General features: G+C 38.1%; 1 protein-coding gene across 6 annotated transcripts in view; it reads right to left on the minus strand.

Moving 5' to 3' along the window:
- CBWD1 (COBW domain containing 1) overlaps positions 1 to 20,804 on the minus strand; it is a 54,248-nt gene extending 33,444 nt beyond the window's left edge. For 2 of the 6 annotated variants that reach the window (XM_027615289.2, XM_027615288.2), the window contains exons 1-4: positions 20,554 to 20,803; positions 15,838 to 15,924; positions 13,567 to 13,663; positions 12,366 to 12,457 (exon numbers count right to left, since the gene is read on the minus strand). In XM_027615289.2, coding sequence (XP_027471090.1) covers positions 12,366 to 12,457; positions 13,567 to 13,663; positions 15,838 to 15,924; positions 20,554 to 20,707 — 430 coding nt within the window. In that variant the 5' untranslated portion in view covers positions 20,708 to 20,803. Of the gene's footprint in view, positions 1 to 12,365; positions 12,458 to 13,566; positions 13,664 to 15,837; positions 15,925 to 20,433 lie in introns of all 6 variants that reach the window. The other 4 variants (XR_003523650.2, XM_027615291.1, XM_027615290.2 and 1 more) reach the window with 4 other exon arrangements.
- Positions 20,805 to 26,172: the final 5,368 nt, after the last annotated feature.

Here is a 26,172-nt window from a genome sequence, read left to right on the forward strand (position 1 = left end):
GACGACATCCAAAAGGCCAACAGACACATGAAAAAGTGCTCAACATCGCTTGGCATCAGGGAAATCCAAATCAAAACCTCAATGAGATATTACCTCACACCAGTCAGAATGGCTAAAATTAACAAGTCAGGAAACGACAGATGTTGGTGGGGATGTGGAGAAAAGGGAACCCTCCTATGCTGTTGGTGGGAAGGCAAGCTGGTGCAGCCACTCTGGAAAACAGTATGGAGGTTCCTCAAAAGTTGAAAATAGAGCTACCCTACAACCCAGCAATTGCACTACTGGGTATTTACCCCAAAGACACAAATGTAGGGATCCGAAGGGGCACGTGCACCCCAATGTTTATAGCAGCAATATCCACAATGGCCAAACTATGGCAGAGCCCAGATGTCCGTCAACAGATGAATGGATAAAGAAGATGTGGTATATATACACAATGGAATATTATGCAGCCATCAAAAAATGAAGTCTTGCCATTTGCAATGACATGGTTAGAACTAGAGGGTAAGTGAAATAAGTAAGTGAAATAAGTCAATCAGAGAAAGACAATTATCATATAATCTCACAGATATGAGGAATTTGAGAAATAAGACTGAGGATCATAGGGGAAGGGAGGGAAAAATGAAACAAGATGAAACCAGAGAGGGAGACAAACCATAAGAGACTCAATCTCAGGAAACAAACTGAGGGTTGCTGGAGTGGTTGGGGGTGGGAGGGATGGGGTGGCTGGGTGATGGACACTGGGGAGGGTATGTGCTATGGTAGCACTGTGAATTGTGTAAGACTGATGAATCACACACCTGTACCCCTGAAACAAATAATACATTATACATTAAATGAATAAATAAATAGGAAAAAAACAATGCACATATATTACAGCTTAGAAGAAACAAAAAAGAAGATAAAAGGAAAAAAACTGAAGAAATGAACAAGGTATATAAATGACAAAGAACCCATTTTGTTAGGAAACATAACCCAAGAAGCCAAAGAAAATTCTCAAAGGCCTATTCATGATAAGGAACTTAAAAACAACAAAATCAATTAAAAACAAACTCTAAAAGGCAAGATAAAGCAGAGTAACACGATACGGTAGTTTGTGCTAAAGAAATAAACATACAACCAATAAACATATCATTACTTAACGAATTCTTTTAAAACATCATGGAACAGAACAGATACTGGTGGAAACAGAATTACTGACAGAAAGGAACATGTAAGATGACTGAAGTAAATGCAGAAGCAAAAGACAAAACAATTAGAAGATAAAACATATGGAGAACATAAGAAAATTCAATGTAAGGAAAATTGGTGTCATCAAGTGGAGGACCCAATAATTGGACAAAAAAATCTTCACGGTAATAAGGTAAATGCTCCTAAATGAAGAAATAAACCTAGAGATTACAGATTATACTGTAATCCAAGGAAAAATGATTATGAATGACACGTAGATGTACCCTGGTTACATTACTGACCTTCAAAAATAAAGGAAAAAATTGTCAGGCATTTTGGATGAGAAAGCAAGTCACTTTCAAGGAGGCAGAAAAAAATTAGACTTTTCTACACTAACATTCATTGTCCCAATATAATAAAATAATGACCACAAAGCTCTAATCAAAGTGTTCCCTAAGGATATTACCTCCTGCCAAGTTGTTTTTCAACAATGAAAACACCAGGTAGACAGACTCAAAACATTACAGGAAACAACAGCATTAAAACTAAAAAAATATATCGCTCACAAATCCTGATGGAAAAAAAAGGAAATCCAGGCAATCAAAAAATACTAAGAGATCAAGAAGCAATATTTGTTAAGTTCTGAGGGAAGGAAATCATGATCTGGAAATTTTATACCCAAATAATCCTTCAGGTATAAAAACAAAAGACAAGCACTCCCAAGCAAGTATGCAAGAACTCAAGGAAGGAGGGGCGTCTGGGTGGTTCAGGCAGTTGAGCGACTGACTCTAGGTTTCAGCTCAGATCGTGATCTCTGGGTCATGAGATTGAGCCCCACGTGGGGCTCTGCATTCAGCACGGAGTACTCTTTTTTTTTTTTAAATTTTTTATTGTTATGTTAATCACCATACATTACATCATTTGTTTTTGATGTACTGTTCCATGAAGCATGGAGTACTCTTGGGACTTTTCTTTCCCTCTCCCTTAGCCCCTGCTCCCAACTCTCTCACTCAAATAAATCAATCTTAAAAAAAAAAAAAAATGCGAAGGAACACAGCATCCATAGCTTGAAAGGATTACCTGACCATGAAATTCAGTCAATAAAGAGATTCATCAACTCAGGAATGGAGAAGCCACAGTACTGAGGTAATGAGAACTAAAATTGTTTAAGATAGAACCAAAGTGTGAGAGAATGTAGATGTTAGGAATTTTAACACAGCACAGGATAAATCAATCAAAACCAGCAGATGGCACTAAGTGGAAGTGTTCATCTACTCCTTTATGTCCGGGAGTCAAGAAATACTCTGAACTGACACATATAGTTCAAAAACTAACTCGTCCCATTTGTTTATGTTCTTTATAACCTTTTTTCCCCCCTTAACTCATATCCCTTCCAGTGAAAAGGCATTTTTCTGATATTCAGGATTCCTTCATCTCTTTCAAGTTCTCTTTCAATTACATAGTATTTTTTTTTTTTTGCTTCTGCCCACCTTTTGAGGAATTTATTAATTTTAATGATATCAATAGTTGATTTGTGGAGTATCTAATATGTGTTGGCTTACATATATATGTGTGGTTTACATATAGAATATACAAATTTTAATTGAGGTAAAATGATATGTGACCTTATATTAGTTTCAGGTATATGGCATGATTCAGTATTTGTATACATTACAAAGTGATCACCACAGTAAATCTAGTTACCATCCAACACCATACAAATGACCCTCTTCATTCATTTCAGCCCTCTAACCCCTTTCCCCTTCTGATAACCATCAATCTGTTCCCCGTATCTGAGTTTTGTTTTGTTTCTTAGGTTTCACAGATCGATGAAATCTAACTTATTTCCCAGAGCATAATACCCTCAAGGCCCATCCCCACTGTTGCAAACGTCAAGTCTATTGTATATATATTGCACATCATCTTTAACCATTTATCCATTGACAGATGCTTAAGTTGTTTCCGTATCTTGGCTACTGTAAATAATGCTGCAATGAACATAGGGGCGCACATCTTTTCAAATTAGTGTTTTCATTTTCTTCAGAAAAATACCCAAAAGTGAAATAGCTGATCACATGAAAGCTCCATTTTTAATGTTTTGAGGAGCCACCATACTGTTTTCCCCAGTGGCTGCACCAATTTGCATTCCCACGAACAGTGTATGAGGGTTCCCTTTTCTCCACATCCTTGCCAACACTTATTTCTTGTCAATTTGACTCTAATAGGTGTGAGGTGATATCATGTTGTGGTTTTGATTTGCATTTCCCTGATAATTAGTGAAGCTGAGCATCTTTTCATGTGCCTGTTGGCCACCTGTGTATGTCCTTTGGAAACATGTCTATTTAGATCCTCTGCTCTCTTTTCAGATTGTTTTTTTGCAACTGAGTTCTTTACACATTTTGGGTATTAACCCCTTATTAGATACATGATTTGCAAATATTTTCTCCCAGTCAGTAGATTGCCTTTTCATTTTATTGATCGCTTCCTTTGTTGTGCAGATGCCTTTTAGTTTGATATAGTCCCACTTGTTGATTTTAGCTTTACTTGCCTTTGCTTTTGGAGTCAGATCCAAAACTTCAACACCAAGAGCGTTGTCAAGGAGAAAACTACCTGTTTTCTTCTAGCAATTTTATGGTTTCAGGTTTTACATTCAAGTCTTTCATCCATTATGAGCTAACTTTTGTATATTGTGTAAGACAGTAGCCTAGTTTCATTCTTTTCATGTAGCTGGTCCAGTTTTCCCATCACCATTTATTTGAAGGGACCATCTTTTCTTCATTGTATATTCTTGCCTCCTTTGTCACAGATTAATTGGCTAGAAAAGCATGGGTTTATATCTGGGTTCTCTATTCTGTTTCATTAATCTGTGTCTTTTTTATGCCCATACCATATTGTTTTCATACTACAGCTTAGTAGTACAGTTTGAAGTCTGGGACAGTGACATCTCCCATTTGCTCTTCTTTCTCAAGACTGCTTTGGCTATGGGGGGCCTGGGTGGCTCAGGCAGTTAAGCATCTGCCTTCGGCTCAGGTCATGATCCCAGAGTCCAGGGATTGAGCCCCACATTGGGCTCTCTGCTCAGTGGGGAGCCTGCTTCTCCCCCTCCCTCTGCCTGCCGCCCCCCCTTGCTTGTGTTCTTGTCAAATAAATAAATAAAACCTTAAAATAAAAAAAAAAAAAAGACTGCTTTGGCTATTCAGGGTCTTCTGTGATTCCACATAAACCTTAGAATTAATTATTTGTTCTGGGGCGCCTGGTTGCCTCAGTCAGTTGAGCATGTAACTCTTGATCTCAGGGTTGTGCATTCAAGCCCCATGTTGGGTGTAGAGATTACTTTAAAAAAAATCTTTTTAAAAAATTATTTGTGCTAGTTTTGTGAAAAATGGCATTAAAATTCTGACAGAGGGGCACCTGGGTGGCTCAGTCAGTTGAGCATCTGCCTTCCATTTGGGTCATGATCCCAGGGTCCTGGGATTTGAGCCCCTTGTCAGGCTCCCTGCTCAGCGGAGAGTCTGCTTCTCCCTCTCCCTCTGCTGCTCCCCCTACTTGTGCATGCGCTCACTCTCTCTGTCAAATAAATGAATCTTTTAAAAATTTTTAAAAAATAAAATTCTGAGTTTGCAATGAATATGTATTTTGCTTTGGGTAGTATGGACATTTTAACAGTATTAGTTCTTCCAAACATGAGCATGGAATAACTTTCCATTTAGTTCTGACTTAATTTCTTTCATCAATGTCCTAGTTTTCAATCTACAGATTTATTCCTAGGTATTTTATTCTTTTTGATGCAAATTGTTTTGTTAGGCTTTTTGCAAGGATTGTTTCCTTAATTTCTCTGACACTTCATTATTTGTGTATAGAAACACAACAGGTTAAGTGTACACCGATTTTGTAAACAGCAACATGACTGAGTTCATTTACTGTTTTTTGGTGGAGTCTTTAAGATTTTCTAAATATGTTATCATGTCAACTGGAAATAGTGATAGTTTTATTTCTTCCTTTCCAATTTGGATGCTTTTATCTCTTTTTCTTGTGTTATTGCTGTGGGTAGGACTTCCTTGGATAAAACAGGCAAGAGTGGGCATCCTTATTTTGTTCCTGATCTTAGAGGAAAAGCTTTCAGCTTTACACCAATGAATATGAGTTTGTCATGTATGGCCTTGATTATATTTAAGTATTCCCTCTATACCCATTTTAAGAGTTATCATAAATGGACACTGGAATTTATCACAGGCTTTATCTCCTTTTATTGAGGTGATCACATGACTGTTACCCTTCATTTTGTTATGTGGTGTATCGCACTGATTTGCAGATGTTAAACCATCCTTGCATTCCTGGAATAAATTCCATTGATCATGGTGTATGATCCTTTCAACGTATTGTCGAATTCAGTTTGCTAATATTTGTTGAGGAATTTTACATCTGTGTTCATCAGGGATATAAGCTTGTTAATTTTTTCTTTTCTTTTCTTTTTGTGGTGTCCTTCTCTGATTTTGGTATCAGGGTAATGTTGGTCTTATAAAATGAGTTTGGAAGCTTTTCCACCTCTTTAATATTTTGGAAGAATTTGAGAAGAATAGATATTACATCTTTTTTATGTTTGATAGAATTCCCCATGAAGGCACCTAGTCCTGGACTTGTTTGCTGGGTGGGTTTTGATTACAGATTCAATCTCCTTACTAGTAATGCATCTAGTCAAGTTTTCTATTTCTTCATGGAAGACTGGAAGTCTTGAGAGATTGTATGTTACTAGGAATTAACCCATTTCATTTATAGTAGTCTCCTTTGATCCTTGATTTCTGTGGTATGTTAACTTCTCTTTCATTTCTGATTTTCTTTTTCAAATAACCAGCTCTTACTTTCATTGATCTTTTCTGTTGTTTTTTTTTACTTTGTTATTTATTTCCACTCTGAATCTTTATTATTTCTTTCCTTCTACTAACTATGGGATTTATCTGTTCTTTTTCTAGTTCCTTTAGGTAGAGCTCTTTTTATGAACCTTGCTCTTAGAACTGCTTTTGCTGCATCCTACAGATTTTGGATTGTTCTATTTCCATTTTCATTTGTGTCAAGGTATTTTTTATTTCTCCTCTAATTTCTTCATTGACCCATTGATTATAACAGTTGCATGTTATTTAATTTCCACATATTTATGATTGTCCAGTTTTCTTTTTGTAATTGGCTTTGTTTTATACCACTATCATTAAAGAAGATATCTGACATGATTTCAATCTTCTTAAATGTACTGAGACTTGTTTTGTAGTCTAATATGTGACCTATTCTGAGAACATTCCATATGTAGAGAAGAATGTGTATTCTGCTGCCTTTGGATGCTTTGTATACAATTAACCCTTGAACAATGCAGGAGTTGGGGCACTGACCTCCCATACACTCAAAAATCCACATGTAACTTTCTTTTAAAAGATTATTTATTTATTTGAGAGAGAGAGAACATGCTCACACAAGCAGGGGGAGCAGGAGAGGGAGAAGCAGGCTCCCTGCTGAGCAGAGAGCCTGATGTGGGGCTTGATCCCAGGACCCTGGGATCATGACCTGAGCCGAAGGCAGATGCAGACTAAGCCACCCAGGGACCCCCACATATAACTTCTGATTCCCTAAAAACTTAACTAATAGCTTATTGCTGACCAGGAGCCATACTGATAATATAAACAGTCGATTAACATATTTTGTAGGTTGTATTATACATCGTATTCTTACAATAAACTAGGAAAAAGAAAATGTTATTCAGAAAATTGTAAGGAACAGAAAATACATTTATAGTATTATACTGTAAAAAAATACGCATGTAAGTGGACCCACAGAGTCAAACCCATGCTGTTCAAGGGTTAACTGTGTACCTATTAAGTCCATCTGGGCTCATGTTAAGGCTGACCATTTTCTTACTGGTTTTCTGTCTGGGTAACCTATCCATTGATGTAAATGGAGTACTAAAGTCCTCTACTATTATTGTATTGCTGTCCATTTCTCCCTTTAAGTCTGTTAATACTTGCTTTATATATTTAGGAATTCCTATGTTGAGTGAACAAAAATTTTCAAATGTTATATCCTCTTGTTGGATTGACCCTTTGTCATTGTGCAGTGTCCTTTATCTTTTATTAGACCTGTTTTAAAGACTATTTCATTTGATATAAGTATAGCCACATCAGTTTTCTTTCATTTACATTTGCATGGAATATCTTTTTCCACCCCTTCACTTTCAGTCTGCATGTCATTAGATCTGAAGTGAATCTCTTATAGGCAATATACAGATGGGTCTTTTTTTGAAAATCTATTCAACTAATGTATACGTCTTTTGACTGTGTCCATTTACATTTAAAGTAATTATGGATAGGTATGTACTTTTTGCCATTTTGTTAATTATTTTATGGCTGTTTTTGTAGTTCCTCTCTGTTCTTTTTTTCGCTTGCTCACTTCCCTTGCAGCCTGTATGTACACACATGCATACACACACACACACACACACACACACACACACACACACACACACACATATATACACATACAGCTTATATACACATATATATTTATGTACTTATGTTTGTATACTTACGTCTGTACATTCGTATGCTTATGTTTATATTTATACTTATGTATGTTTATATTTACATATATATACTTATGTATAAATAAAAGCATATTTCAAATTGATAGCAACTTAAATTTGAATGCATTATAAAAACTCTACATTTCTGCTCTCTCCTTCACATTTTATGTTTTTACATCTTCTTACTTTGTGTATCTCTTATTATTGTAGCTATACTTAAGTTCGCTACTTTTGTCTTTTAATCTTCATGGTAGGTTTATAAGTGGTTAATTCACTACCTTTACTATATATTTGCCCTTACAAGTAAGATCTTTACTTTCCCATGTTTTCTTGTTCTTAGTACCTTTCCTTTGCAGCTTAAAGAAGTCCCTTTAACATTTCTTTTAAGGCCAGTGTAATGGTGAACTCCTTTAACTTTTGCTTGTCTAGAAAACTCTCCTCCAATTCTGAATGATAACCGTGGCAGGCAGAATATTCTTGGTTGGAAGTTTTTTCCTTTCAGCACTTTGAATCTATCATGCCATTCCCTTCTGGCCTGCAAAGCTTCATCTGAAATATCAGCTGCCAGTGATGTGGGGATTCCCTCGTACTTAACAAGCTGTTTTTCTTTTGCTGCTTTTAAGATTTGCTCTTTAATTTTTGACATTGTAATTATAATGTCTCGATCTGGATGTCTTTGAGCTCATCTTCTTTGGAACTCTCTGTGCTTCTGGGACTTGGATGTCTGTTTCCCTCCCTGGGTTAGGGAAGTTTTCTGCCTCTTTCACTTTTTTTCCTTCTGGGATCCCTATAATGTGAATGTTATTCCACTTGATGTTGTCCCATAGGTTCCTTAAGCCATCTTCATTAATTTTCTTGTTGTTGTTGCTTTGTTTGGCTGGGTTCCACTGCCCTGTCTTCCAAGTCACTGATCCATTCTTCTTCATTTATTCTGTGGCTGAACGCTTCTTGTGTATTTTTAGGTTCAGTTACTATATTCTTCAGCTCTGTTACTTGCATTTGGGACTTTCTTATATTTTCTATCTCTTTGTTGAAGTCTGTGTTCAAATATTCTTCTGACTCTGATAAACATGTTTATAACCATTATCTTGAACTCTTTATCAGGTAGATTAGTTATCTCCACTTGATTAAGATCTTATTTCTGAGGTTTTGTCTCCTCTTTTTGTTTGGAAAATATTCCTGTCTCTTCATTTTACTTGACTCTCGGTTTCTATTTATTAAGCAAAACAGTTATTTCTCCCAGTCTTGAAGGAGTGGCCTTGTATAGGAGATAAGTCTTATTATTCAACCTTGCCCTAGCTCTTGGTTGTCTCTCTGAAACTGTGATTACCTAATTAGCCTGAATTATTCTTGATAGATCCCACAGTTGTTGAGAGTGTGTCAAGACCTGCCAGTGTTGGGCGGCTAGGTGGCTCGGATGGTTAAGCATCTGCCTTCGGCTCAGGTCATGATCCCAGGGTCCTGGGATCGAGTCCCTCATCGGGCTCCCTGCTTCTTGGGAGGCTGCTTCTCCCTCTGCCTCTCTCTCTCTCTGTCTCCCATGAATAAATAAATAAAATCTTTAAAAAAAAAAAAAAAAAAGACCCGCCAGTGTTCCAAAGGTAGTGATCTCAACACCTAGTTTCAGACTGACTGGAAGACAGATCCACAGGAAGGAGCTTTTGGAGTATACGAATATATAGCCCTGTGGCACCACAACTATAAAACCTGCTGATCTCCAGCCCAAGAGATCTGGAGGTGTCTCCTGAACTCAAGCTGCAAAAATCAGGGCTTCAGACAAGCATATAAACTTTTTGGAGATACCAGCAAGCTCTGTTGAGGCTGAGGGAGAGATCAAAGATGGTGTCTCCCTGCCTACATTTTGGAGAGCACCTTTGAAGCCTGTCCCTTTGGCTGAAGCTCCAGGACAAGTGGATGGGCCTTTTTCACAGGCACACTAGACTAGTAGTGTGTTTCAGCCTGCTGTCTATGCAGTGCCTTGGGTATGACAGCCCTCCCCAAACTACCTTCCTATTACAGTCCCATAGGGTGCAGAAATTCAAGCTCCTCTGGCCACCAGGGACAGGTGATCAACAGACATTCCTTCTGTGGACTGCACTCAAAGGCAGGTTTTAGCAAGGCTGCAAGAGTACTGAGGGTGGAGCACGTCCATGGCTTTAGTGATGCAGGAGGAGAACAATGTGGGCAGGAGACACCCAAGGCTTTAGTGAGGCAGGGAAATGTCTGGGGATGGGGGCACACTCTTGGCTTTAGGGAGGCTGTCTGTGTCCACAGTGCCTGACTGCACTAGCAAAGTAGAAGGAGAGTGCACAAATGGTGCTCACAAGCATCTCTGGACCCAAAGAAAGTCCCAACTGGTCCCAGCTACTCCAGCAAACACTTTAAAATTAGCAAATGAATCTCCTTCACATATAATTTAGTCACTTTTCAAACTGCTGCCTTTGCACTGGGTCCCAAAATGAGTGTGCTTGTGTGTGAGCCCCTCAAAAGGAGTACCTCAGATTCCCCACAGCCCTCCAGGTTCACTGTGCACAAGCCCCTTTGGTTTCCAAAACCATTTGGGAGGGCCTCGTCTCTCCAGTGCAGGTTCCAAGGGTTGGCCATACCCAAAGTGGGGTATAAACCCATCCCTCCTCAGTTAAATACTCCAGACCTGTGAAACCCCTCCCTACTATGAGTTGCTGTACCAGGGGTGAAGTTTTTGGCAAAACCACATCTCCACCTCCTCTATCCATTTCAGCGTAGCCCTTATATTCCTTGTTGTAGATGGAGCTGTTCAGCCTGTTTTTAGCTCTTTCTGAGCAGGAATTATCCCATAAGTAGCTACAGATCTGGTGTGTCTATGGAAAGACAGTTCAGGGTGTTCCTAAGCTGCCATCTTGAACTGCCTCCAAGTTCTCTTTTAGATTCAAGTAAAACTAAATTAATACTTACTAAGAATAGCACAAAGAATGCAATCACATTTTTGTAAAATTATTTGTCTGTTTCTACAGCTTTCATATGCACATAGAGTAGGGCTTCCCAAATTTATGAATGTGTAAGAATCCCCTGGAGGGCTTATTAAAACAGACTGCTGGGCTCACACCCTTACAGATTCTGATTCAGTAGATCCAGGAGGGGCCCAAGAATCTGCATTTTTTCACAAGCTTCAGAGACTGATGCTGTCATTCAGCAAGTAGCACCGGCACAGAAAAATCCCTGAAATAAAATTTACCTACTTGTATTTCATGGTAGTGAGATACAGTGTGATTTAATTTAACTTTCTTCTTCGTATTTTCTTAGATATCGGGTAAATTTTTTTTTAACGAATGTTCCATTTTTACCCAAACAATAAAATCATTATTCTAAAGAAAGTTAGAAGAAACATTAACCTGTTCATACCTACAATTTGTACAAAAGCTTTCTGAGATCTTTAACTTTTCCTTCTCCCTCTGAAAAGCTGAACCATGTTTTACTAAACTCACCTACTCTCAGTTACAAGAGTTTTTCTCTATAAAGTGGCTACCATGAAAGAAATTGATATTTGCTATTTCAAAAAGGAGGCATGTATTTTCCCATCCTACCAGATTTAATATTTAATATCAATGTAATAGTCCGAGTCCTATCATTAGTCAAATCTATTGGAAATGTATGAAAATGTACATGGTATGTACATTTTCTACTACAGGACCAAAACAGCCCAACTCAACACTAATTTGGAAACAGAAGGACAATGTTATTATGCAGTATTTGTAAGTACAATAACCATTGATTACATTTTGACCTTCAGTATACTTCAATATCTGTTTTAAACAGTGATGACCCCTAATAAATTATTCCTAAACAGTACTTTTATATAGTCTTTTATAAGTTTTATGGCCCAATGCCATTAACTCAAATAAAAAAAAAAAAGGTATGGTCAGACTTACAGAAGGAACACTAAATGTTCTGCAAACTAAGAATAAAGGTGTAACCTAAAAGACATTTGGATAAGAAGGAAACAGAAATCGATTGCTAAAACACTTCAACTTTGTGTAGCTTTCAATAGAGAAGTTTACATGTAATTCTACTCAGAGATAAAAATTTCATGGATAATCATTAATTCCACACCAGGAAAAGGCCCAGTAGGCTTAATTAAACTCTGTACCTAATGACAGTATTTACCAATAAAATTATTTCAACTTTAGTAGAAAAACAAAATGCTAACAATTAATTGAAAGAGAGTAATACTGAAATTAGAGTCCAAAAGCCCTTAAGTATCTTTAAATGACCCTCCAAGAAAGCTGGATTAGAAAGTAATCAGAAATAAGATCTCTGTAGAGTATAATCAATCAAATATAGAAGTAGAACTTAGAAGTAGAATGTCTTTATTTTTCCTAAATTTCCATACTTTTAACAACTTGTGTTCCTACCAATAATCTTAAATCGATCAATTGAATTTCAATCCTATTATCAAGTTAAAATTACCAAGTACTCTGATTATGATTTATCTGCAAAAGAAACATGACAATCCAGTATTTTTCCTGTTTTAAACAACAACAAAAAATATTTAGTCTGGAGTACAGGTTTAATGCTTACTTTACATATTTCTCTAATACATTTAAAAATGTTTAAGAACTATATTCTGGTTATTAATAACGTCATCTCTTACCCGGATCTGCTAACCCAGTGGTCTCTAATAGTATGTAATCAAATTTCCCCTTCTTCTGCATCAAATTCTCAATAGCTCTAAGGCCATTGTCCCTGGAGAATACCAAAATATAAAATACAGTTTATTACCTAAATATTTTTTTAAAGTGATCATTATAAATGTTTTAAAATATATGTAGCAACCTGAGACAAAAATATCTTTAGGCATGTGAAAATTTAACTCATTCCCAAACTTCTAACACAATATCCATCAATATTTACCAATGGTGGGGAAAAACAGAGGCATATATACTGATAGCAAAATAAATCAGATACATGGAGTTAATACTTTAATAAAATTAAAAGTAGAGGAAACTTTAATACCCCGACTGAAGTCAAAAGCTGCTATTTTTATAGCATTATGAAAGAAAAAACTCAATATCCAAAACAATGATAAAATTTATGAATTACAGTGATTTAAAATAACATCTAAAGGGACACGATCATTACTTTTCAATCTGTTCTCAATAAGGGTACTAGACAGTACAAGAAAATACTTACTGGATTTCATTTTGGTTGTTCAAGAAAATGTCATGATTTTAGCTTTGTTAATATATTTGACTCAAAGTCAAATACCTAAGTTGTAAATGATGTAGAAAAAATTTAATTCACTGGAATATACAAAGTCAACAGTACAGATATTAATTTTCCTAATTTACTCAACAAATATCTGAGTGAATAGGTATGTCAGGTCCTTTCATAAGATCGATGGTATACTAGTGAAAAAAACAGACACCGTCCTTGGAAGCAACTATCACTGGTGGAACACAACGTGAGCCTATTCACCTTTTCGATGGTCATTTACTTTTGTTTTTAGAAGGTGAATCCTTGGAAATAAGACCAATGACTCACTCAATGTAAAATAGTAACTTTTACACATGAAATGTGACTTTCATGTACCAGAGAAATTACTAACTAAACCCTGACATCAAAGACAATAAAAACAAACTCAATAGAAGAACCAAAGCATTTAGAGCAGACAGAAAAATAAATAGGGCAGCAAGAAACACTTTAATACATTCTAATAAGTTATTTTCTTTGTGAAAATACAATGAAGCAAACTGTGTAAATTCAGTTACATTGCACGAGAAAATCAAAGCCAGAAATATAATCAATAAACATTTATAATAAACCAACAAGCACACAATAAACACATTCCTCACTTTACTGAACAGCAGAGGCAACCGTTTCTAAGTTCCAGCCATTCTTCATAGAGCTCTCCACCTTGGCTGACAGCTAAGGATTTCTCCACTGCACTTCCTGAAATAATTAACAAGAAGCACTCTTAAGATTATGTTCACTAGCCAACCAAAAACAAAGATGAGGATATCAATAACATGGATTTCAAAACATTTTATACAAATACCTTTTATAACTTTTACTCTTTCATTCTGTTTGTGCAGCCTCAATGTTCTAAACTATACTAGATTATTTAAGCTTTTATTTTTTAAAGAGGATTTAAGTCCCTAAAAAGGCAAATCCAAAATTAATGACTCATACCTACTTCTTTGGTCCTCTCACTTGCCCACTAATAAAAGTAGCTATTTTAAAAGAACTCCTTGTCCATGGCCAACTAGTATGTTTAATATATTGGTTTTTATACGCCCTTAACCCTCTTAAAAGACTGCCTTATCTACTTTTTTCTTTTCATTCTTCTTCTAAATTATTTTTGTTTCTACTAGATAGACTACTCAATATTCCCAGTATGAGTAAAAACCCAAGTTCATTTTGAGGAAGTTTGCTTGGCCAGGGTATCAATGTGCTCATTTAAAAATAAATTTTTAAACTAAAGTTTCCTAGCAATGCTTACTTAAGAAAGAATAATATATATGTAAAATTCTGAGATGCTTGTTATCATACTTAACTTTTCCTCTAATAAAGAAATATACCAAAGCCAAGGGAGAGTTCTAAATATCCAGTAAAGCAAATGGCCGCAAAAGAAAATGGAATAATTTTTCATGTATATATTTTTTGTTTATATTTCACTTAGGCAAGGATAAAGAGCTCTAAAAGGGACTGCTACAGAATTCAGGGTATAGAGGTTATAAATAAAATGCAAAGGAAAGTATTGCAAATAAATGGTTTATATAAATTATATAAACAATCCAGAAGGAATGAAGAAAAATAGCAACCAATAATAAATGTGATCGGTGTCCAACAGATCAGTTAGTAAGAAGCTAAAGTACAAGATTAGGATTTAAAACATCTTAGCATTTTTATTTTTTCTAACAGGACTTTTCACTTTAGCTGATTAAAATGAGAAATCAAGTTTAACAGGTCTTCCTTCTTGTTCATAAAACCCAGCTCCTTTATTCATTTACAACTGAGAAAACAGTATACTTTAAGAAATAGCTCAACATAAGACATATTTTTTGGCTAAAAGTGAGCTATAGTTAAAATTCACATTTAAGAAGAAAAACTTCTAAAAGTAATCAAAGAATTGTGTGTAACACTGCTGTCAGATTTTTTTTAAGCATAGTTCAATATTAAAAACAAAAAAAATGGAATTTTAAATGCATGCATTTCCACAGACAACTGCAGATGCTTGAGATGGAAACCATATATTTAACTTATTTTTTTTTTTTTTAAGATTTTATTTATTGGGCGCCTAGGTGGCTCAGTTGGTTAAGCGACCACCTTCGGCTCAGGTCATGATCCTGGAGTCCCGGGATCGAGTCCTGCATCGGGTTCCCTGCTCGGTGGGGAGTCTGCTTCTCCCTCTGACCCTCTTCCCTCTCGTGCTCTCTATCTCTCATTCTCTCTCTCTCAAGTAAGTACATAAAATCTTTAAAAAATAAATAAAGATTTTATTTATTTATCTGAGAGACAGTGAGAGAGAGAGAGAGAGAGAGCGCACATTCGAGAGGAGGGAGGGTCAGAGGGAGCCTGATGCGGGACTCCATCCTGGGACTCCAGGATCATGACCTGAGCTGAAGGCAGTCGATTAACCAACTGAGCCACCCTAGGCTCAGGCGCCCTAACTTATTTTTTAAATCTTCAGTTTTAAATGCTTTGCAAACAATAAACATCCAATAAGGTAAACTTACAAGAACTGAAGCATTTTAAAGAATTTTTCAAAAGTTACAAGTGAACAGTATAGTCAATACAAAAGTACACAGAAAGTGTCTGAAAGAACTTTCTTTCATATGTTTAGATTTTTACTTCTGGAGTTATTTCATGTAAAAACCTAATTTAATTCTGTTGCTATGAATTTCAAATTTATATAAAATTTTATGAAAACTATCTAATTTCAGTAGCTCAAATCTGTACAAAATAAAGCTTGACAGAAATTAATTTTCCCAGAACAATCCGCATCAGTATGTTCACATTATAATACCTTGTATTTTCATTTTTAAATATGGAATATCAATTCACCAGGGGAATAAGCTATCCTATAAATTCTTACAGCATGGCATTCACTGAACTTTACTTACCTTCCCCAAATTCGTTTAAAATAACTGCTACTCTTTTACTATGTTGCTCTGTCAAAATATAGTTCAGAAGTGTTGTCTTCCCAGCACCTATAAAACATGTTTTAAATAATATTCAAAGGCTAATTTTAAAGGCACACACAAAAGGAGTCCCAATGTTTTTAAAAATTTGTGTGCTATTTTTAAAATATTATTTAACTATGGTATAGAAGATTCTAGAGGGAAAGATTAAAGTATCCTTTGCAACTATTTAAAAAGCTTTATGTTGACATAAAATCTTATAAATATTTGCAAATACACCTACAACATGGATCATAGCTTGCTTCAACCTCATATAGCAAAAATATGCCTTCTATACAATTTATAATACAAAGACATCTAAATTTTCTATTAAGGAATTATTGAAAGGATTTCCAGAGAATAAAGTACTCATGTACTTTATTTACTTTATTTAAATTACTCATGTACTTTATTTAAAATGTTTAGACACTTTCACATGATGACAATGTTTCTTAGCCAAGAATACATAGTTTACGTCCCTAAAATTTACATATAAAGCCCTATCTTTTATTTCAACATCCATCATTAACCAGACACAAGTTCAAACTGACTACCGGGCTATTTTCAGTACTTAAAGTAACCTTAAGAAAATAAGTATATATACAGTTGACCCTTGAACAACTAACTGTGTGGGTCGCAGGTCCACTTATATGTGGACTTTTTTCTGTAAATATAGTACAGTACTGTATTTTCTCCCCCTTATGATTTTCTTCATAACATTTTTTCTCTAGCTTACTTTTTTGTAAGAATACAGCATGTAATACATGTAACATACAAAATATGTGTTAATGGACTATATCACCAGTAAAGCTTCTGCCAACCAGTTTAACCAGGGACTGGTTTCGGCACCCGAGTTCAAAGGAGCTGGGGTGCACCCTGTCCCGCCCGGCCAACGGGAGCAGCGGTGCTTAACCCTTTGCCAGTTGTGCCTAGGGCAACATCCCACCAGTACAGCTTCTGGTCAACAGTAGGCTATTAGTAGTTGAGTTTTGGGGGAGTCCAAAGTTACTGTGCAGGAAGTTGGCACCCCTAACCTCCACAGTGTTCAAGTGTCAACTGTATCTGCCTACCAATCTATAAAACACAAACAAAATAGGAGAATGGATGTAAAAAATGTTAACAATATACACAACATTCAGTACTTAGAAAGATAAATTCATAAAGCTACACTAACTTTATCCAGTAGGTGGCAGGTTAAACCTAGTATGTTCTGCTCAAGTAGAAGAAAAGCATTTATCTTGTGAACAACTATACACACCAAAGTTCAAAGAGGAAAAAAAACTGCACGTTAGTGTAGCTCAACTGTATCATTTATTTGCTTTTCTGTCGGTAGGCATTGGGGTTATCTCCAGTGCTTTATTTTCCCAAACAGTGCTGCTAAGACCTTTCACATGTAAGCTCGCACACAACTTCTGAAGTACATTTATGAGATCTCTAGCCTTTAACTAGGAGGGATTTAATGATCATTACGGTATTAATATCTTCCACATTTTTAGGTCATATTCCTTTTTTTTTTTTTTTTAAGATTTTACTGATTTATTTGCCAGAGAGAGAGCACGCGAGAGAGACACTAGCAGGGGGAGCTGCAGGCAGAGAGAAAAGCAGGCTCCCCGTTGAGCAGGGAGTCTGACGTGGGACTCGATCCCAGGACCCCGGGTTCATGACCTGAGCTGAAGGCAGACGCTTAACCAACTCAGCCACCCAGGCATCCCTTTAGGTCATATTCCTTTCAAGGCTGTTGAAGGGATAAAAGGCTTGTGTTTAGAGTGCTTTAAAAAGCTCAACATCACAAAAGTGTGAAGCATAGAGTGAAAGGGACAGAGCTTAAGGAAGCAGGGCAATGAGGAAATTCTTAGAACCAGTCCAAGTGTGAGACAGAGACCCCGAACATGAGGGTAGCACTAGGCAGTGGCAGTGAAAATGGAAAAGGCAGAGGTGGATGTAAGAGACCCTCTAATAAAATTACTAGGACTTAGTAATTAACCATATTATGAAGCAGAAGACTTTAAAGCACAGTTTATTCATTCAAAAGTCTACTATGGGCCAGATTTCATGCCGGGCCTTGGCGAAAAGTGCACAAAACAGAGACAAACTGTCTCTACTTTCACAATGCTTACAAAGACTAAGAGAGTGAGAGATGGAAGGTAATTCAGACCATAGAGGCAATGAAGTCACAGGATTACAGAGTGGAGAGAAGATGTACAAGATGTTAGGGAGCACCAAAAAGGGAGGTCTAGGCAGAGGAGTAACAAAAAGTAAAAGTATTCGGGCGCCTGGGTGGCTCAGTTGGTTGAGCAGCTGCCTTCGGCTCAGGTCATGATCCTGGAGTCCCAGGACGGAGTCCCGGGATCGAGTCCCGCATCGGGCTCCCTGCTCCGCAGGGAGTCAGCTTCTCCCTCTGACCCTGCCCCCTCTCATGTGCTCTCTCTCTTTCTCTCTCTCTCAAATAAATAAATAAAATCTTTAAAAAAAAAAAAAAGGAAAAGTATTCTAGGGACTAAAATACTTGGCACCTTTAAAAAAAATTTTTTTTAAGATTTTATTTATTTATTTGACAGAGAGAGACACAGAGAGAGAGGAACACAAGCAGGGGGAGTGGGAGAGGGAGAAGCAGGCTTCCTGCTGAGGAGAGAGACCGATGTGGGGCTCCATCCCAGGACCCTGGGATCATGACCTGAGCCGAAGGCAGCTGCTTAACGACTGAGCCACCCAGGGCCCCTAGTTGGCACCTTTTAAAAGTAAAAGTAGTTCAGGGTGGCTGGACCACAGTTTTGAAGGCTAGAAAGACAGTCAAGAGCCAGATCATATAGGACCTTTTGATTCATGTTTAGGAATTTGAACTGCAACCCAAATGGAAACACTGAGGGGTGTGACACAGTTGACATTTACAAAGATCATTAGGGCTAAAATACAGAGAATATATTAAAGGGAAGCATGACACAAGACTAGTTAGAAAACTTTTAGAGTATTCCAGGTGGTTGGAATCACCGGTACAGGAGGGTTGGAAGGTCAGGTAACATATGAAGTTTTGGACCTGCCAAGTTCGAGATGTCTGCGGGACATCAAAATAGAAACTATATGAGTGTCAACTTAAAAGGATGGACAGAGGTTGGAGAAAATTTAAAAAAGAAAAGCCAGAGAAGTAGGTGGAAATTTCAGAAGAAAAATATGATGGAAGCTGATAGAACAATGTTTCAAAAAAGAGAAAATGGTCAAGAATAAGCAGTGAAACTAGATCGCCTATATGCAGCAACAAGGTTGTTGGCAAAAGTCCTCATTCCTAAGCTTCAGACCATTACTTCCAATGCTCTACTGACCCAGGAATGAGAAAAATGGGAAATACCAAAGGGGCAAGACTGAACTAACTACACTGTCTCAGACGGAATTTGCTCAACTTCTTAGTAGAGCAGCCTCTGAATAATAGCGGGGACACACCAAAAATAAACTCCCTTATAAAATTAGTCCGGAGGAAAAACGAGAATAAACTCAGACTACAAAGCTCAAAAAGAAAACACCAGAGATTTAATCCTTATTTTTATGTAAAAGGCCCTCAGGTGCACCAAGTTTGTACTTGTCTCTGGCATCATCTAGGAATGGTATTAACCCCAAATCGTTTCACTTTGTTTACATTTAATTTTCCCCACACTTTTAATATGGTCCTGTATCTATTCTAGCCCTTCTAGTAAAATGTAAGGCCTTAAAATAATACTCCTCAGACTTTGCCAAGAAAGTACCCCTAGTGTAAGCCCGAAAACTGTCCTTCAGGAAATTGCACGCTTACACACCTATGAATTTAAGTGTCCATGTGCACTCCTCAACGTCCTTGGCTTGAGAAATAGTCTGGGAGGGTAGAGATTTTATTCTTACTTTCTCCTAGAGTGCTTTGCAAACAAACCTCAAAAAAATGTTTGAGGGGCGCCTGGGTGGCTCAGTTGGTTAAGCGACTGCCTTCGGCTCAGGTCATGATCCTGGAGTCCTGGGATCGAGTCCCGCATCGGGCTCCCTGCTCAGCGAGGAGCCTGCTTCTCCCTCTAACCCTCCCCCCTCTCATGTGCTCTCTCTCTCATTCTCACTCTCTCAAATAAATAAATCTTTAAAAAAAAAAAAATGTTTGCGATAGGAGTCCTCTCCCCGAATAGCTGGAAGAGGCTGGCTCTTGGGGAAGGGGAAGCTACTAAAGAATGCCCCCTGTGGGTCGGGCACATACAGGGCACCCTTTAAAGGTAACAAACATAAAGTCAGGTGTTTCCTGCCCCATTTAGCGGGTAAGAAAACAAACTCAAACAGGTGACCGATACTACTTCCACTTTCCAGTAAGGCTCACGAGCTTCAGAAACGTAAGATAACTTGTTAGAGGCCACAGGGATAATTAGGGGGCGGGTCCAAGCCCCTGGGCGCAAAGCCAAAACTAGTTTCAAAATGCGAGGTTAACTTTCAGTCTCCCTTGATATATGTGAATCTAACTCAAAGGGGTCTGGGCATCCTTGAGCCCCGAGATGAAAAGCAACCCAAACGGGAAGCGAGTGACCCAGCCCCTACCTCAGAGACATGTGCTGTCGCCCAGAAGGCCCAGATGCCTAAGGTGATGAGGCACCGGCAGCCCCCAAAATCCCAGGATACCAGCGTTCACGGCATTTTCTGACCGGGATGGTTAGTTACCTAAATACCCGGTGATAATTGTGACTGGGATCTTGGCGCCGGGCCCAGACTTTTCCTCCTCCTCTCTTAGCTTCGTCTCAATGGGGACCAATTCAGGACAGTCCTCCTCCGCCTGCTCCTCTTCCTCATCCACAGCACCCATAGCCGGTAACATCCCGGCCAAGCGCACAGCACGCCTCACCCTCGGCTCAGAAGACGGAACCAAAACGCCGAAACGCAGCTGCGCACGCCGAAAGCGCCACGCCGGGCGCGTTCTTGACGTCATCACGCTGCGACGTGTGGCGCCTCCAGGTCCCGCCCAGATTACCTGGGCCGAGGCTGAGAACGGCCTCCCCTCTTAGCCACGCCCCCCAAAGGAGCTGGGCCCACCCCCGGGGCGTGCTCTCTGAACCTGAGCGGAGCTGGGCGGAGCTGTTAGGGCTCCAGCCGCGACGCTGTCACTGTGTTTGCCTATTGAGATCTGGGTGGTGGGAGCCTGGAGTGGGTAGCCTGTCCTAAACAGTCTCCGTAGAGAACAGACTTCATCAATCTGACAGTTTTTTAGTGTCATTAAAACCTTTTTTTAATTCATAGGGGAAAGAATGGGAAGCTATAACACTACTATATTAATTGTACTTTTTCTCCCTGAAGGAATAACGAGTGAAAATTTTTCTCTTTTTTATAACTACATATTTCACATGTATATCCAAATTTTTACAATGTACATGCATTACTCTTATTTATTTTTCTTTCTCATTTCTTATTTGGACTCAGGTAACCTGTGTTCATTTATCATATTCTTTGGTTCATGGCACTCTCATCATTAATCCATGGGTAGCCCTCCTTTCTATTTATGTTTATAATGAACTCCTTTGACCTCATCCCTAGCCCAAGAACATTACCAATAAGTATACCTATCTATGTGGAGTCAGTACCCTGTTCCAACCTTCTGCCTCTGCCTCTCCCTTAAGAGAGTAACCATTATCCTGAATTGATTTCGGGTGACTGATCATTCCCTCCTTTCTTTTTGGTGTTATCAAATATATATGTGCAGAGACAATATGTTGTTTAATTTTGTCTTTGACCTTCATAAAAAGAGTATCATACAGTATGTAATCTCCTGGGGTTATCTATATTTTCAACTCCTCTGTTTTATTATATTCTTTTTAAAATTTATTTTATTTTATTTTTAAATATTTTATTTATTTGAGAGAGAGAGAATGAGAGATAGAGAGCACGAGAGGGAAGAGGGTCAGAGGGAGAAGCAGACTCCCTGCTGAGCAGGGAGCCCGATGTGGGACTCAATCCCGGGACTCCAGGGTCATGACCTGAGCCGAAGTCAGTCACTTAACCAACTGAGCCACCTAGGCGCCCCTTTAATTTATTTTATTATGTTAGTTAATCACCATACATTACATCATTAGTTTTTGATGTAGCGTTCCATGATTCATTGTTTGCGTAAAACACCCAGTGCTCCATGCAGAACGTGCCCTCTTTAATACCCATCACCGGGCTAACCCATCCCCCTCCCCCCTCCCCTCTAGAACCCTCAGTTTCTCAGAGTCCATAGTCTCTCATGGTTCACCTCCCCCTCTGATTTCCCCCCTTCATTTTTCCCTTCCTACTATCTTCTTTTTTTTTTTTTAACATAAAATGTATTATTTGTTTCAGAGGCACAGGTAGTGTTTTATTATATTCTGTTATATGACTATACAGCAATTTCTTCATTCATTTTCTGTCAATCATCTCCAGGTTTTGCTCTATGGACAGCATTCAGTGACCTCTCAGCACTGTATTACTACCTGAACAGAAGTTGTTACACCCCTGACCACTTTCTCTTACACATTGCTCAGACACATTCTTGCAGATTCCCTTACGTGGCTCTGACAGAATGTTATACTAACATCTCTTACCTCACCAAGAGCAACCCGTGCCCAATAAGGCCAGCTCAGTCAAGATGACTGACAAATATTGCTGTAACAGTGTATAGCCTTGGTCAGAGCAAATAAGAGTTTTACACACGACAGTAGTCAAAAGATAAAGGCACTCCAAATGTTCATCACCTGATGGATGAATAAACAAAATGTGGTACATCCATACAATGAAAAATTATCTCACAACAAACAGGAATGAAGTACCTGCTATAAGATGGCTGAACCTCAAAAGCATTATGCTAAGTGAAGAAGGCATTCACAAAACACCACATATGGTATGATTCCATTTACATGAAATGTCCTAGAGTAGGCAAATCTATGGAAACAGAAAGCAGATTAGTTGTTACCAGGGACTCCGGGCTGAGAGGAGTGACTGCTCATGTGTACATTTTGGGGGTGTCATCAATGTTCTAAATCAATGTTCTAAAATTGATTGTGGTAACAGTAGCACAACTATGTGAAAATACAAAAAAACACTGAATTGGATGCTTTATTTTTTTAAAGATTTATTTATTTGAGAGAGAGAAAGAGCATGGTGAGGAGGGGCAGAGGGAGAGAATCTTCAAGCAGACTCCTTGCTGAGTGCGGAGCCCCACCCAGGGCTCCATCCCACCACCCATGAGATCACAACCTGAGCTGAAACCAAGAATCAGACGCTCAACCAACTGAGCCACCCGGGTGCCCTCGTATACTTTAAATAGGTGTATAATATGGTACATGAATTTTATTACAACAGAGCTGTTATTATTTTTTAAGATTTATTTATTTATGTATTTGAGAGAGACAGAGAGGGAGAAGGAGAAGCAGACTCCCTGCTGAGCAGAGAGCCGGACATGGGGCTCAATCCCAGGACCCTCAGATCATGACCTGAGCTGAAGGCAGACACTTAACCAATTGAGCCACCCAGGCGCCCCAAGAGCCGCTATTTTTTAAAAGTGTTAAAGTTTTCACTGTGCATTAGAATGTGGAGGGTGCCAGTGTGAATTTGCAGAGAAGCACTGCCTTCAAGGTCTTCCTGCAGCCATTTCAAGCCCTGGCCTTCTGAGCAGTTAAGTCTGAACCTATTCATGGTGATTTCTCAGCTGAGCCACACATAGGCATGACTACAAAGATTGCAGCTTACTAAATTTCTTTTGTCTGTTTCTGCAAGACTCTTCAGCAATATATCTATCCAGGAATTCTGTGGAGTTCCGCCATTTTCTTTTCTGACTTTTATTAACTTTTTTCAAAATTTAGCATCCATGTGTCTGAAGAGGGGAGGGTTTAGATATATTCAGATATATGGCTTACAATCTCAGCTTTCCCTACATGTGTGACTGTTTTCACTTCTATCTTAACATAGGACTCACCACTTTTATCCATTTTATTTGAGGGAGGTTTTGTTGTTGTTTAATCCCAAATGCCATTTAAAATAAGTAAAAAAAAAAAAATCCTAATCATAATATTGTAGAGTCTACTGCATTTTCTAAGGTAACTTCAAAGTTTCCTCAGTTTTGCCATTTTGTTTAGTTTCAGTAGCTTTGTTGCAAAGCAATAACTACAACAATAATAGTAATGTGTGGATCCCTTACCATGTGATAGGCATTGTGTTATGCACATCAAATGCATTATCTCCTTTAACTTGGCAAGATAAATGTTATTCGTATGCCCATTTTATAGACAGGGAAACTAAGTCTTGAAAAGTTAAATATCTTGCTCAAGGTCATACAATTAGTAAATGGCAGTCCTGGGGCTCATTCCAGATTTACCTGACACTCGATCCCACGTTCTTCCAAACCACGGATCTTCAAACTTATTCTGTAAAGGGCCAGGTAGTAAATATTTTACGTTTTACAGGTCAACAGCCAAATTCAAGAATATTATGTAGGTACTTACATCATAAGAGAGAACAAATTTCTGCAAATTTTTGAAATTTGAATTTGATATAATTTTCATATGTCATGGAATACTATTTTTTTCATTCTACTTGCAGGCAGTAGAAAAAGAGGCGATAAGCCGTAGTCCACCAACTGCAGATCCAAGCTAACGGGCGCTGCCTTGTTAAGCTGTATTAAATGATACTTTGCAAAAATAGATCGTCTTTGCTATTTTTTTTTATTTTCTACTATTATTTAATAGCATCCTTGCTATTTTCAGCTTAGTTTGTAAATCCTTGCCCTCAAAGTGTTGGGCACCACAGTTACCACCATATGAATATTCAGAGGGAGGTCTGAAGCTGAGAAGCTTAAACTATTTCTCCAAGGAAACTGATACCTGGTCTCGGAGGGACCGGATTTAGGCGGCACCTGAGTCTTCCTAATCAGAGGAGCCTCCCGCGTTGGAGCAGAGCAGATAAGCCCTCCGGCCGTCTGGATTCCTGCCGCCCAGCTTCATGAGGATAACCTAGTCTTAAGATCTTTGGCACAATTGTCTGCTCCTCCCCTTTGCCTCATTTTACTCTTTTAAAAAAGTTAGGAGAGTTGCCAGGAGAAAAACTAAGGACTGTCACTATATCCAAATCAGAGGAAAGCTAAAAATAATGCTGGCTTGGTTTTGCTTTTTTTGTTTTGTTTTGTTTTTCTTCTCTCATTTTGCTACTTCCTACAAAGGAAAGAACACATCAGTGTCCTGCAATAGCTATTGGTTTAGAGGAAAGGAAACAGGGTTTCAGAATTAACCCGGTTCCTCTTACATAGCTGTGGTTGGTAAACAAACAACAAACAAATAAAGCATCTCTTAAACACTTAATATTTATCGATTTATTTGCTGTTTTTCACTAGATGCAGATGAACTTAATGGGAACATCTCTGAAAGGCCAGAAGCCAAAGGCCACCTCCATTAGGACAGAATATCAATATTCAAATATTGTATACCCTCTGTTAAGATGTAAAACCACTGTAAGGACATGAAATAATATTCTTTTCTTTTTTTTTTTTTTAAGATTTTTATTTATTTATTTATTTGACAGAGAGAGACACAGCGAGAGAGGGAACACAAGCAGGGGGAGTGGGAGAGGGAAAAGCAGGCTTCCCGAAGAGCAGGGAGCCCTATGTGGGGCTCGATCCCAGGACCCTGGGATCATGACCTGAGCCGAAGGCAGACGCTTAACGACTGAGCCACCCAGGCACCCATGAAATAATATTCTTTCCTCCAGAATGCTGATGGTGGCTGGCAGGTGAAATAGATACATTTCAGTGTTTTTGGAGAGTGTGACTTTCATTTCAAAGGCTGTCAGTAATATTTTTCTGATTTTTTGTCTCGGACTATTAAAGCATACTGTTAGTAAGGCTTAACTTACAGCCCAGTCACTTGTACATCAGTTTCACCCTCCCCCCACACAAAAGAAAACATTATTCAAAGCCTACGAGCTGGCCTTTTGAGAGGTGCATTGTTTTTTCCAAAATATACTATCAGGCAAGGAGTGGACGTTGAGCAAAACTAAAAAAAAAAAAAAATGTTGTGCAATGATTTTGTTGTAATAGTTTAGGAGACTGTCTAAATAACATCCTCTTGTCTTGACAATGGACATTTAAAAGTGACATTTGTGGCTTTAAGTTTTACTTTCTAACTTTTATAGTTTTAGAAAAGTGGCAAAATCTACAGGCACCTATGTATGATTTCTGCAAGGTAAGTAAAAGACACAGAAACAAAAATAAAATACCTTCACCCTTCCTTCTTCTTCCTATTCATTCATATTCTTACAAAGAGTGTTTAGTTGCACTTAACA

This window comes from Zalophus californianus, chromosome 13 (assembly GCF_009762305.2).
Source record: "Zalophus californianus isolate mZalCal1 chromosome 13, mZalCal1.pri.v2, whole genome shotgun sequence".
In the NCBI taxonomy this organism is placed as follows: Eukaryota; Metazoa; Chordata; class Mammalia; order Carnivora; family Otariidae; genus Zalophus; species Zalophus californianus.